The 12854-nt window shown below is 42.0% G+C and overlaps 1 protein-coding gene across 4 annotated transcripts in view; it reads right to left on the bottom strand.

Annotated features, from left to right (window-relative positions):
• Nucleotides 1-12854, bottom strand: part of LOC132815009 (NEDD4-like E3 ubiquitin-protein ligase WWP1) — a 163687-nt gene that overhangs the window by 66553 nt on the left and 84280 nt on the right. For 2 of the 4 annotated variants that reach the window (XM_060823632.1, XM_060823631.1), the window contains 4 exons: nt 8494-8632; nt 7457-7581; nt 6605-6742; nt 6420-6486 (listed from right to left, as the gene is read on the bottom strand). In XM_060823632.1, the coding sequence (XP_060679615.1) occupies nt 6420-6486; nt 6605-6742; nt 7457-7581; nt 8494-8632 (469 nt within the window). Of the gene's footprint in view, nt 1-6419; nt 6487-6604; nt 6743-7456; nt 7582-8493; nt 8633-10278; nt 10430-12854 lie in introns of all 4 variants that reach the window. The other 2 variants (XM_060823634.1, XM_060823633.1) reach the window with 2 other exon arrangements.

The raw sequence follows: 12854 nt of genomic DNA, 5'->3' as shown, positions 1-12854 counted from the left end.
ACAGAAGGAAGATTTTTGTTAGCCAGAGGGTAGTGAATATGCGGAACTCATTGCAACAAAAGGTTGTGGAAGCTAAATCATTGAATGTATTTAAGACAGAGATAGGTTCTTGATTAGTAAGGGCATTACGTGTTACAGGAAGACAGCAGACAATTTTATCGAATGGTGGAGCTGACTCAACGAGTTCAATGACCCAATTCTGCTACAATATCTTACAGTCTTATGGACTGTTGGTCATTATAATACAATTATACTGTTGTCACTGTTTTAAGCATTGCTGCCATCACATTCTTTTGAAGTACAATACATTTTAACTCTCGAGTCCCTCTTTGCAAGACATCTGTTTACAGTGATGTATATCTTTATTGCTTAATTAGATTTTGGTTCTTTCAAATTAAAATATTCAGTAGCAGATGCCCTCCCATCCTAGTTATACTCTTTTCCACCCTCTTCAGTCAGGTACAAGATATAAAAGTTTGTATACACAAAAATAGATTCAAGAACAACTTCTTCCCTGTTGCTATTAGATTTTTGAATTGACCTCTCAAATTTTAAATTTAATATTGATCTTGCTCTCTGTGCACCTTCTCTGCAGCTATAACATTTATTCTTTGCTCTGTTCTGCTACCCTATACATTTTGCATGGTATGATGTGCCTGTACTGCACGCAAAACAGAAGTTTTCACTGTACCGAGAAACATATGATCACTGGTCCTAAGCACTCTTTAAAAAGTCTAAGTGGATATAATTCTATCCTAGCAAGCAATTTGAATTGACAGTCAGAGAATAGAAATAAAGGGGTCTTTTCAGGATGGCAGTTAATGATGAAGAGTGTTCCACAGGGGACCATGTTGGGACCACAAATTTCACATTATTGGTTCACCATTTGGACAAACGAACTAAGAATTATTGCTAAATTTGCAGATGACACAAAGGTAAGTGGAGAGGCAGGTGATGTTGAAGTGGGAAGGCTGCAGAAAAACAAACAGGCAAGGAGAATGGGCAAAGTGCCAGATGAAATAAAATGTGGGAAAGTGGGGGGTTATGCACTTTTTATTTAAAGGAAGAATATGGCAAAAACCATTTTCTAAATGGGGAAGACTTTGGAAATCTGAAGCACAAGGGATTGCGATTCCTAGCTCAGTATTTTCTTAAGGCTAAGGTTCAACTGGCAATTGTAGAAGGAAAATGTAATGTGAGCACTCATTTCAAAAAGGCTAGAATACAAGAGCAGAGATGTACTGCTGAGGCTGCACAAGTCTGTAGTCAGATCACATTTGTAATATTGAGCTGTTTTGGGTCCCAGATCTAAGGAAAAACACAGAGGCATTAGATGTGGTCAATAGGAACGACCACAGGGATGAAGGGTTTATCCTATGTGGAGCTGCTGAGGACTCTGGGTCTGTAGTCTATGGAGTTTAGAAGTATGAAGGGTGATCTGATTGACAGGCTTGCATAGAGTGGATGTGGACATGATGTCTGCACCAGTAAAAGAGACAAGGACACTATGGCACAGCCTCAGAATGAAGCGACAGCTCTTTAGAACAAATTTTGGAGGCATTTCTATGGAACTCATTGCTGCAGAGTGCTGCGGAGGCCAACTCACTGAGTGTATTTAAGACAGAGATGGATAATGTTTTGATTGGCAAAAGCAGGAGAATGAGGTTGAGAAATATATCAGACATGATCAAATGGCAGAAGAACTTGATGGACCAAATGGCCTAATTCTTCTCTTCTATCTTATGGAGAAAGTGAGGACTGCAGATGCTGGAGATCAGAACTGAAAAATGTGTAGCTGGATAAGCGCAGCAGGTCAGGCAGCATCCAAGGAGCAGGAGATTCGACATTTCGGGCATAAGCCCTTCTTTAGGAATGAGGTAGGTGTGCCAAGCAGGCTAAGATAAAAGGTAGGGAGGAGGGACGTTGGGAATGCGATAGGTGGAAGGAGGTTAAAGTGAGGGTAATTAGTCCGGACAGAGGGTGGGGCAGAGAGGTCAGGAAGAAGATTGCAGGTCAAGAAGGTGGTGCTGAGTGCGAGGATTGGGACTAAGATAATGTGGGAGGGGGGGGGGGGGGGGAGAGAAATGAGGAAGCTGGAGAAAGCATTCATCCCTTGTGGTTGGAGGGTTCCTAGGCGGAAGATGAGGCACTCTTCCTCCAGGCGTCTTGTGGCCATTGTCTGGCGATGAAGGAGACCAAGGACCTGCATGTCCTTGGTGTAATGGGAGGGGGGAGTTAACGTGCTCAGCCACGAGGCAGTTGGGTTGGTTGGTGCAGGTGTCCCAGAGGTGTTCTCTGAAACGTTCCGCAAGTAGGCGGCCTGTCTCCCCAATGTAGAGGAGGCTACATTGGGTGCAGCAGATGCAGTAAAAGATGTGTGTAGAGGTGCAGGTGAATTTGTGACGGATATGGAAGGATCCCTTGGGGCCTTGGAGGGAAGTGAGGGCGCAAGTTTTGCATTTCTTGTGGTTGCTGGGGAAGGTGCCAGGAGTGGAGGTTGGGTTGATGGAAGGTGTGGACCTGACGAGGGACTCGTGGAGGGAGTGGTCTTTCTGGAACGCGGATAGGGGAGGGGAAGGAAATATATCCTTGGTGAGGGGTCTGTTTGGAGATGGTGGAAATGACGAAGGATGATATGATGGATTTGGAGGTTGGCAAGGTGGTAGGTGAGGACCAGTGGGGTTCTTTCCTGGTGGCAATTGGAAGGGCGGGGTTCAAAGGCAGAGGAGCAGGAAGTGGTGATGTGGAGATGCGGTGGACAGCATAATTAACCATGTCGATGGGGAAATTGCGGTCTTTGAAGGAGGCCATCTGGGTTGTTCGGTATTGTAATTGGTCCTCCTGGAAGCAGATGTGGCAGAGGCGAAGGAATTGGGAATATGGGATGGCGTTTTTACAGGGGGCAGGGTGGGAGGAGGTGTAATCTAGGTAGCTGTGGGCGTCGGTCGGTTTATAGTAAATGTCCGTGTTGATTTGGTCGCCTGAGCTAGAAATAGAGAGGCCCCCCCTCTGACGACCCCTTCTCCCGCCTCCAACACACCCCATCCACTTGGGCACCCCATGCTGGCCTCTTACCCGCCCTCGATCTCTTAATAGCCAACTGCCACTGCGACATTAACTGCCTCAACCTGTCCACCCCTCTTACCCACTCCAACCTCTCACCCTTGCAACGTGTTGCCCTCCACAACCTCTGCTCCAACCCCAACCTCACTATCAAAACTGCAGACAAGGGAGGCGCGGTGGTAGTTTGGCGCACGGATCCTTACATTGCTGAGGCTAAACACCAGCACGCGGACACCTCCTCCTACTGCCCCCTTGACCACAACCCCACTTCCCACCACCAAACCATCATCTCCCAGACCACCCATAACCTCTTCACCTCAGAGGGTCTCCCATTCACCGCCTCCAACCACAGTCCCACAACCCAGCACCGCCCGTTTCTACCTCCTGCCCAAAATCCACAAACCTGACTGCCCCGGCCGATCCAATGTCTCAGCCTGCTCCTGCCCCACCGAACTCCTCTCTGCATACCTCGACATGGTCCCGTCCCCCTTAGTCCAAAAACTCCCCACCTACGTTCGGGACACCACCCACGCCCTCCACCTCCTCCATGATTTTCGCTTCCCCGGTCCCCAGCGCCTTATCTTCACCATGGACATCCAGTCCCTATATACATCCATCACCCATCATGAAGGACTCAAAGCCCTCTGCTACTTCCTTTCCTGCCGACCCAACCAGTACCCTTCCACTGTCATCCTCCTTCGACTGACTGAAATGGTCCTCACTCTGAACAACTTCTCTTTCCAATCCTCCCACTTCCTCCAAACCAAACGAGTTGCCATGGGCACCCGCATGGGCCCCAGCTATGCCTGCCTCTTCGCCGGATATGTGGAACAGTCCATCTTCCGCAGCTACACGGGCACCACCCCCCACCTTTTCCTCCGCTACATCGATGACTGTATCGGCGCTACCTCGTGCTCCCACGAGGAGGCTGAACAGTTCATCCACTTTACTAACACCTTCCACCCCGACCTCAAATTCACCCGGACTGTCTCAGGCTCCTCCCTCCCCATTTCTATCTCGGGCGACTGACTCAACCCGGCCATTTACTACAAACCGACCGACACCCACAGCTACCTAGATTACACCACCTCCCACCCTGCCCCCTGTAAAAACGCCATCCGATATTCCCAATTCCTTCGCTTCTGCCACAACTGCTCCCAAGAGGACCAATTCCAATACTGAACAACCCAGAAGGCCTCGTTCTTCAAAGACCGCAATTTCCCCACAGACGTGGTTGACGATACTCTCCACAGCATCTCCTCCACTTCCTGCTCCTCCAGCCTTGAACCCCGCCCCTCAAATCGCCACCAGGAAAGAACCCCACTGGTCCTCACCTACCACCCCACCAACCACCAGATACAGCGTATCATCCTTCGTCATTTCCGCCACCTCCAAACAGACCCCACCACCAAGGATATATTTCCCTCCCTTCCCCTTTCAGCGTTCCAGAAAGACCATTCCCTCCACGACTCCCTCGTCAGGTCCAAACCCCCAACCAACCCAACCTCCACTCCCAGCACCTTCCCCGCCAACTGCAAGAAATGCAAAACTTGCGCCCACACCTCCCCCCTCACTTCCCTCCAAGGCCCCAAGGGTTCCTTCCATATCCGTCACAAATTCACCTGCACCTCCACACACATCATTCACTGCGTCTGCTGCACCCCATGTGGCCTCCTCTACATTGGGGAGACAGGCCGCCTACTTGCGGAACGTTTCAGAGAACACCTCTGGGACACCTGCACCAATCAACCCAACCGCCCCGTGGCTGAACACCAACTCCCCCTCCCATTACACCAAAGACATGCAGGTCCTTGGCCTCCTCCATCGCCAGACCATGGCCACATGACGCCTGGAGGAAGAGTGCCTCATCTTCCGCCTAGAAACCCTCCAACCTCAAGGGATGAATGCAGATTTCTCCAGCTTCCTCATTTCCCCTCCCAACGCCTTATCTTAGTCCCAACCCTCGGACTCAGCACCGCCTTCTTGACCTGCAATCTTCTTCCTGACCTCTCGCCCCCACCCATCACCCTCACCTTAACCTCCTTCCTATCGCATTCCCAATGCCCCTCCCCAAGTCCCTCCTCCCTACCTTTTATCTTAGCCTCCTTGACACACCTTCCTCATTTCTGAAGAAGGACTTATGCCTGAAACATCGATTCTCCTGCTCTTCGGATGTTGCGCTTTTCCAGCAACACATTTTTCAGCTCTTCTATTTTATGGTCTTGTAAGAATTTACATATAGACAAAGAGGGGAATTAGGAGCTGAAGTAGCTATTTGACCCCTTGAGCCTGCTCAGACATTCAATAATATCATGGCTGAACTGATTACTTTGCATTTTCGCCTGTCCTCAATCTTTCACCCTCTTATTACTCAACCATCTACCTACCTCAGTCTTAAAAATATTGGAAGGCTCCATCTTCCCTCTATACATGGCTCACTGACCATATTTTGTCTATCTGTTTGCGAAACAACTTTTGCAACAGCTTAGTTTGATTTTAGTCTGTATTGTTATTGTGAATTTAGAGTTCAACCTTGCTTAAGTTTTGTCTATGAAATAGCTAGATAAACTCTTACCCACACACCTGCTCACAACTGAACTAAATATATAAAATTAAAAAACTGCTTCTAGTTTCAAACTTTTGGAGTCAACCCATATTTTGAAAGCATTCCTTAATTTTTTAAACATAATAGGTACAAACATTTGAGGAAGATTAGGTTCTTTACCGGATTACTTTATTTTCTTTATTCTTTAATTGGATGTATCACTGGCAAGGCCAACATTTGTTGCCTCTTTCTAATTGCCCTTGAGGTAAATGGTTTACTAGACCATTTCAGAGGGAATTTAAAAATCACATGATTGTGGATCTGGAAGTCAGATTAGAAAGTATGGCAATTTCCTGCTCTAAAGAAAGTTCCTAAAGACAACAGTGAATAAAATGGGATTCTTGCAACAATCAATGGTAGTTTCATAGTAAACATTCGAGACTGGCTTTCAATTCCAGATCCCATCAATTGAATTTAAATTACTGGTTGTTGCAATGGGATTTGAACCCATGCCCCCAAAGCATTAGACTCATCCCCTGAATTATTGATTCATTGACAATACTACTAGAATGCAATGATTTGGACATAATAAGCTAAATATTCAGCAAAAATTGTATATTTTGCACATTTGCATGGTAACATTAACTGCTTATTTTATTTTCAGTTACATTAAATAGCACGTAACTTATTCCAGATTTCTAGACATATTTCTGCAGTGTTTTATTTTACTCCCAAAATGACATTTAAAGAGAACTTGTCTCTGTCAGGAATTTTCTAGCTACATTTCAAGCTTTTTTTTGTTTTTACATACCTTGTTCTAGCCCTTGAGGAGGTTTCATCTCCATTTACATGGATGGCATCTCCATTCTGCTGAACTTCTGTGCAAAAGGATTTGATTAAATAGATATGCTTTTAATAATTTCTAAAAAACTATTTTGAAGCAACTGTACAAAACGTTTATCATACTAGTCAGCAGATTAGGTGTGTGTTACTCACTGGGTGCTGATGCAGTGCCATTGGGTACAGATTCCTGATCCACTGTCATACCATCAAGGAAAACAGTCAAATCCCCAGTTTGCACTGTCCCATTCTTGTTTTCTAATGTTAACTTCAATACTTCTTTAACATTCTCCACTATTCAAAATCAAAGGGTGAATTTTAAAATAAAATGCTTGTTGTTTTTAAACACACAGCAAAAGTAACTTAACTGTGTAATCAGAATTATAAAACATCTGATTTTTTGTTATATAAACTATGTTGTTACAAAGTTCATTCAAAATATACATGTCAAGTTTCAGCCATTAGCTAGAAATAATCAATTTAAACAATGTCAAACCAAGTTATGAACAACAATAACTTTTGTCTACAGTTCAATTAACATAAAATAACAGAAACCTATGAAAAAGGAGGAGGATACTATTCAGCCCCAACAGCCTGTTCCAGCTTCAAAACTCCAAACTACTTTTAAAGAAAATCATGGAATAAAAAGGACGTTGAGCTAACAATGGAGAAATTAGGAAGGGATGATCAAAATGTGTACTAAAAGATAGATTTTATAGAACCTCACATAGAAAGAAAAAGACGTTACAAAGCAACTATTTTAGATAAAATTCCAGAGTAGGAGGTGGGGGTGTGTTGGGACAACGCAGCTCAAAACACAACAATGACTGAAGGGCCAATAAAGGAGAATGTAAAAAGACGCAAGAGGTGCAAGAGTAGCTGATGCTAGACTGCTTACATTATAAGTTGTTCCCAGCAACATCCATGATGTGGTAGGAAACCCTACAGAGTAAATGAGTTTCAGTGGTCCATCAAAATGGGCATGCTTAAGTTAACTGTACAACTTACATTTTCTGTTGTGCGATTCCAAAGCTTGGTTGATGTCTAAAGTGGCTTTCCCTAGTAGAGCATCGGATTTTAACGTATGATGACTCCAGATTTTAAAGTCCAATTTGGTGTATGGTGTTACATTCCTGCAAACAGAAAAAAAGTTCAGGTTTTGTAACTTGCATGCTTGTGAGACAGAATTAATTTCATAATACCTTAATTCATGATAATTCTGAAATCCCATTTGTTTGCACAATGGCTGCATTAAACATTTATGATAACCAAGTAAAGCTGCCTGCAGTACCTAAAGGAAGCAGGTTCTGTGGAAATATTTTAAGATGACATGTTGATGATGAAGAGATCGCTACAGAAGACTACTTAAAAGAACAGTTCAATATTTCGTGTTTGTAATGAACTGGTGAGTTGAAAGTGAACTGAGTTTAATACGCTTTTATCACACAAGATTAGATTTCTCCTCCTCAATGGTAGTCTATTCAGTGCAGAAAACCAAAAAGAAAATCCATGCTGAAAACTAGGAAATCTGCATAAGAACATAAAGTTCAGAATGAGAGCTCATCAAACTCACTGTACTGACTGGCCACCTACATTTATTCTACCATGGATCTCCCTGAATCTATCTTTATCCTGTACTTCTGCTTTCCCGTGGTTGGACATTTGAGGATTAGCACAGGACAGGAGAAGCCAAAGTTATGATTCTAATAATGTTAGCTGTGGAAATGCTGGAATGCAGCCAATATCGAAATAGCTTCATGAAAAAAGAGCCTCAATTCAAAGCCAGCATAAAAAGAAAATATGTTTGGACTTTTGATTTAAATTTTTGCTATATTGTCTTTGCACAAACCCAAAGAAATGGAATTTGCCCATCAGCCATGGAGCAGGCTCAAAAGAATGAATAGCTTCCGCCTGTTCCTGTGTTCCCAGTTCTACAGAGCTGGTATAATTTTGAGATTAGTTAGGAACATATTCAAGAAATTACATGAACATTTGTATAAATTGAATCACTGAAGATTAATTATTCATTTCATAATTTTGCTTACATTGTTAAGTGCTCATCCCATTTTGGATTGGAAGAACTATGTGACTTTGCAGATTTCTTTAGTTCTCCGTCTGCTGATAATTCCACATAGATTGCAGTTCCAAACCAATTCTTTCTTCTTTTTAATTTTGCAGAAGCAACTATTAAGTAAAATTGTGGTACAAATTTAAGAAAAATACAATTATGAAAACTTCTTACAACCCTAGTCGATTCCAAGCTATTCCAAGCAAATTCTATTTGGATTTGATCATATATTTAAATATTTGATAATACAGATCAATGGAAAAAAAGTTCTATTATTAAAAAATTCATGTTAAATGTCATTAAAATAGTTCTCCATTTCATTTTAGCATAGCTTTTGGTTATGCATATAGAATATTTTCATCCAACATATAAATATCTTATATCGCAATTAAAGTCTTAAAATATTAGACATTCAAAATCATTAACACTTCTGTTAATAGCAATAAATATAAACATATAGACATTTTTATCAATATTCAAAATAATCAAGCTTAACCTTCTTCTATTTAAGCATTGAAAAATCCCTGATTAGATGTTACAGCTGCAATCCTGAAAAGTAACTTTAAAATCAAAATTATGCAAATCACTACTGAAATAAAGTTAAAAATAAGTTTAAAAATACAAAAGAAAATGCTGACTCTTTCTATTCATCACTTTTCCTGCTCCCTAGCCCTCTGGTTTACTGCCTCTCCTAGTCTCAACCCTTCAGTTCATGACGTGTTCACAGCCCTCACAATTACAGAAGAGCCTCAATTATCCAAATGACGTGGGCAGGCAGTATTTTGTTCAGATAACCGAATGCTGGATAACAGTTTAGCCCAGCCACGGGACCTTGCAATCTTGCCCGGATAATCAGAAATCTGGATAATCGAATGCTGAATAATTGAGGTTCCTCTGGACCTCCAATTGTGCCCCTAATATCCCTCGGCACCTCGGCATTTGTGCCCATCACTTTCCTCTCCTGAAGCCTTGTGGCAAACAAGGGGCTTGTAAGATAAGCAGACAGAGGTAGTAAAAGCAGCTTCAGGGTGCAGGGTTGCAGAGATAAGCTGTATATGCTAGAGAAGCAGTGAGTGGGAAGGTCATCCACAACGGAAGGATCAGCAAGAGGGATGGTCAGCGGCAAACAGTCAGCAAGGGAAAAGGCCAGCAAGGACAAAGGATGTCAGCAACAGTGATGCATGTCAGGGAATGGAAGAAGACACTCAACAAGAGCACAGATTGGGTCAGGCTTGGCACTAAAGATTAGAACAACTTCCTGACAATAGACCCAAATATAGGCCAATTAACTGGTCAACAATAAAACAGAAAGACTTAAAAATGGGGAAGTTTGGGAACACACTGAATTATAAAAGTATTGATGATCTTGCCTGACATGGGAAAGTCAGTAAGCATAAAGGACACAAAGAAGATTAAGAAGAATACAAGTCCAAAATCACATTGTGATTTTTAACCGTGTTTTGAACACCAAATACTTTTGGTTCTGTCTGAAATGGCAGATTATTCCAATTATTTATTCATTTGGCTAAAGCTAATGTGACTGATTTTTTGAAATAAAAGCAGAATGCTGGAAAGTACAGAAGGCACATCCCTTGAAGAGAAAAGAGAGTTAACCAGAGTTTGTTTTTAAATCACTACTAATGCTGTCAGACCTACTGCGATTCTCCAGCACTCTGTTTCTACTTTAGATTTCCAGTATCCACAGTTCCTTGTGATTATTAGATTGAATGTTTTTGTTTACTTTTCAGTTCTTGAACTGTACCTTCTTCATTCTACTTTCTGGTCTTATTGTGAATATTCTGGATTGTGAGGAGCCACTGGTTTCGATCCCCACCATAAACTCCACACCTTAGCTGTCCATTGTTGAATGAGCGCGTTTACAATCTAGGTGTCCTATTTCACCCTAAGACAAGCTTAAGATAAAATATTAGTAGAAGCAAATATTGTGGAGACAACGTGATAATTTATCAGGAACAGCATATTAGCCATTTAGAGAAAAGAGCCCAAGTTTGGATCAAAGTTTTATAATCAAATGGTCCATTTTTCAAATCATTTAATGTTACCCATCACCTGTATTAAGAACAGAAACAGAAATACTTTGAGAAATTCAGTAGGTCTGGCAGGATATGTGAAGAGAAAGCAGGATTAACATTTCTGGTCCAGTGACCCTTCTTAGTTCTTCACAATAATTCTGAATTTCATTATTAGTTGCCTGGCAATGATAGGTACTTTTTCTACTTCACATTTGGTGTTCTATTGATCTTAAAATAAAAAAAAATTCAACAAATTAAATCAGACCATAACATCTGTACAAATTTACCACGAAAAAAAATCACTGCAGCATATTCCTTTGACATTTACCTTTTTGGATAAAGTTCTCCACAGTTGACAGACCTATTTCCCTACCATTTCCTAAAGGGAAGCTCATATGATAATTCCCTTGGTGCAAGTGACATGCGTACACATACCCAACTGAGCTACTGGAACACTCAACTTAAAGCTTGGGTTTCAGTTAAAATGGCAGATTTATTTAAGAAAATAAATTTTAGTTACCTACTAAGTTATTTAATAAGGCACTCTTTCACCTTCCAATACAAGCTGGCCCTCCGTTCCCCTCTAGTTTGTTTTTTAAAAATTCATTTATGGGATCCGAGTATTTCTGATCAGGTTAGCATCTTTACTTGCCCTCAAGAAGGTGGTACTGAGGGCCACCTAGGTATGTCCACAGGTTACGAGAGTCCCAGATTGCAACCCAATAACAACGTCAGAGCAGCAATACAGTTCCAAGTCATAATGGTGTGAGATTGTGGTGTTCCTACTTTTCACTTTATGCCTCCACCTGGTTCATCTGGTCACTTCTCTTCATTACATATCTCCAAGTACTCATCATAGCTTCTCCCATCAAAAATAAAATGCTACATTCATTGTTATTATTTTCTCCTTTAATTGCATTCACAGTCAACTGCTTTTCTATTGTAGGGAGGCTATGACATCGTGGCACTTTCATTGTAATTCAGAGGTCCAAGCAATGCTCTGGGGACCCGGGTTCAAATGCCAACATGGCAAATAGTGGAATTTGATTTTTTAAAAATCTGGAATTAAAGGTCTAATGATCACCATGACACTACAATTGACTGTCATAAAACTCCATCTGTTTCATTAAAATCCTTACCTGGTCTGGCCTAAATATGACTCCAGACCCAGAGAAGCGTTGATGACCCTTGACTGCCTCTTTAGATGTCTGAGCAATTCATTAAGTTGTGTCAAACTAAAAAATCTAAAAAGGCATGGACCTGAATGGACAACCTGGAATGGATCAAGATACTTGAAATAATAATGGCAAACTTAGCCCAGTTAACACTGCAAAATCCTCTGAAACTAACATTAGGATTTAGTGCCTAACATAGGAGAGCTGTCCCTCAGACAAGTCAAGCAACAGCCCAACATAGTTGTACTCTTGGAATCATAGCCAACAATGTTCCAGCCAACACAATCACCATCTTAGGTTCTGTGCTGTCCTACCAGAGGTAGCAGCATAAGTGGTAAACATTCAGGAGGCAGTTGCTCCTGGGAGTCCCCAAAAGTGACTCCAGACTCAAAATCTCATGGCATCAGGTGAAATGAAGGCAAAGAAACTATGTATTGGAACACCATCCCAGACCACCCAGCTGATGAATTCATATTCCTCCATTTGAGAGGAGGAATCTCTGGGGATGGCAAGGGCACAAAACGTATACTGGGTGAGGGACTTCGATGTCTGTTACAATGAGTGACTCGGCAGCATCACTATTGATTGAGCTGGTCGAGTCCTAAAACAGAACTGCTAAACTAGGTTTGAAGCAGGTGGAAAAACATAATTGATCTCATTGGTTACAATCTGAATGTGCAGAAGCACCAGTCCATAACAGTATTAATAGGAATGGCTACAACACAGTCATAGTGAATTAAAGTCACATCTTCATATTAAGCATACCCTCCCTTCTGTTATGTGGCTCCACCACACTACTAACTGGAATAGATAGTGAACAGATTGAGCAAATCAAGACTGGGCAACATGAAACACTGAGCCATTAGCAAAAGCAAAACTGTTCCACAACGCAATCTGCAATCTCATGGCCTGGTACACGCCCCACTCTATTAAACCATGAAGCCACAAAATCAATCCTTGTTCAATGAAAAGTGCAAGAGAACATGCCAGAAGCAGCATCAGGCACATCTAAAAATAAGGTGCAGCACAGAACTAACCTGAATATTCAACAGTATAAGCAGTAAGTAACGGATAGAGCTAAATGATTCTGTAACAAATGTGATCAAATCTAAGCTATGCAAGCGTGCCAC

The sequence above is a fragment of the Hemiscyllium ocellatum genome, chromosome 4 (assembly GCF_020745735.1).
Source record: "Hemiscyllium ocellatum isolate sHemOce1 chromosome 4, sHemOce1.pat.X.cur, whole genome shotgun sequence".
Taxonomy (NCBI): Eukaryota; Metazoa; Chordata; class Chondrichthyes; order Orectolobiformes; family Hemiscylliidae; genus Hemiscyllium; species Hemiscyllium ocellatum.
Note: the sequence above shows the minus strand (reverse complement) of the source record. Positions and strands in the feature narration are given on the sequence as shown.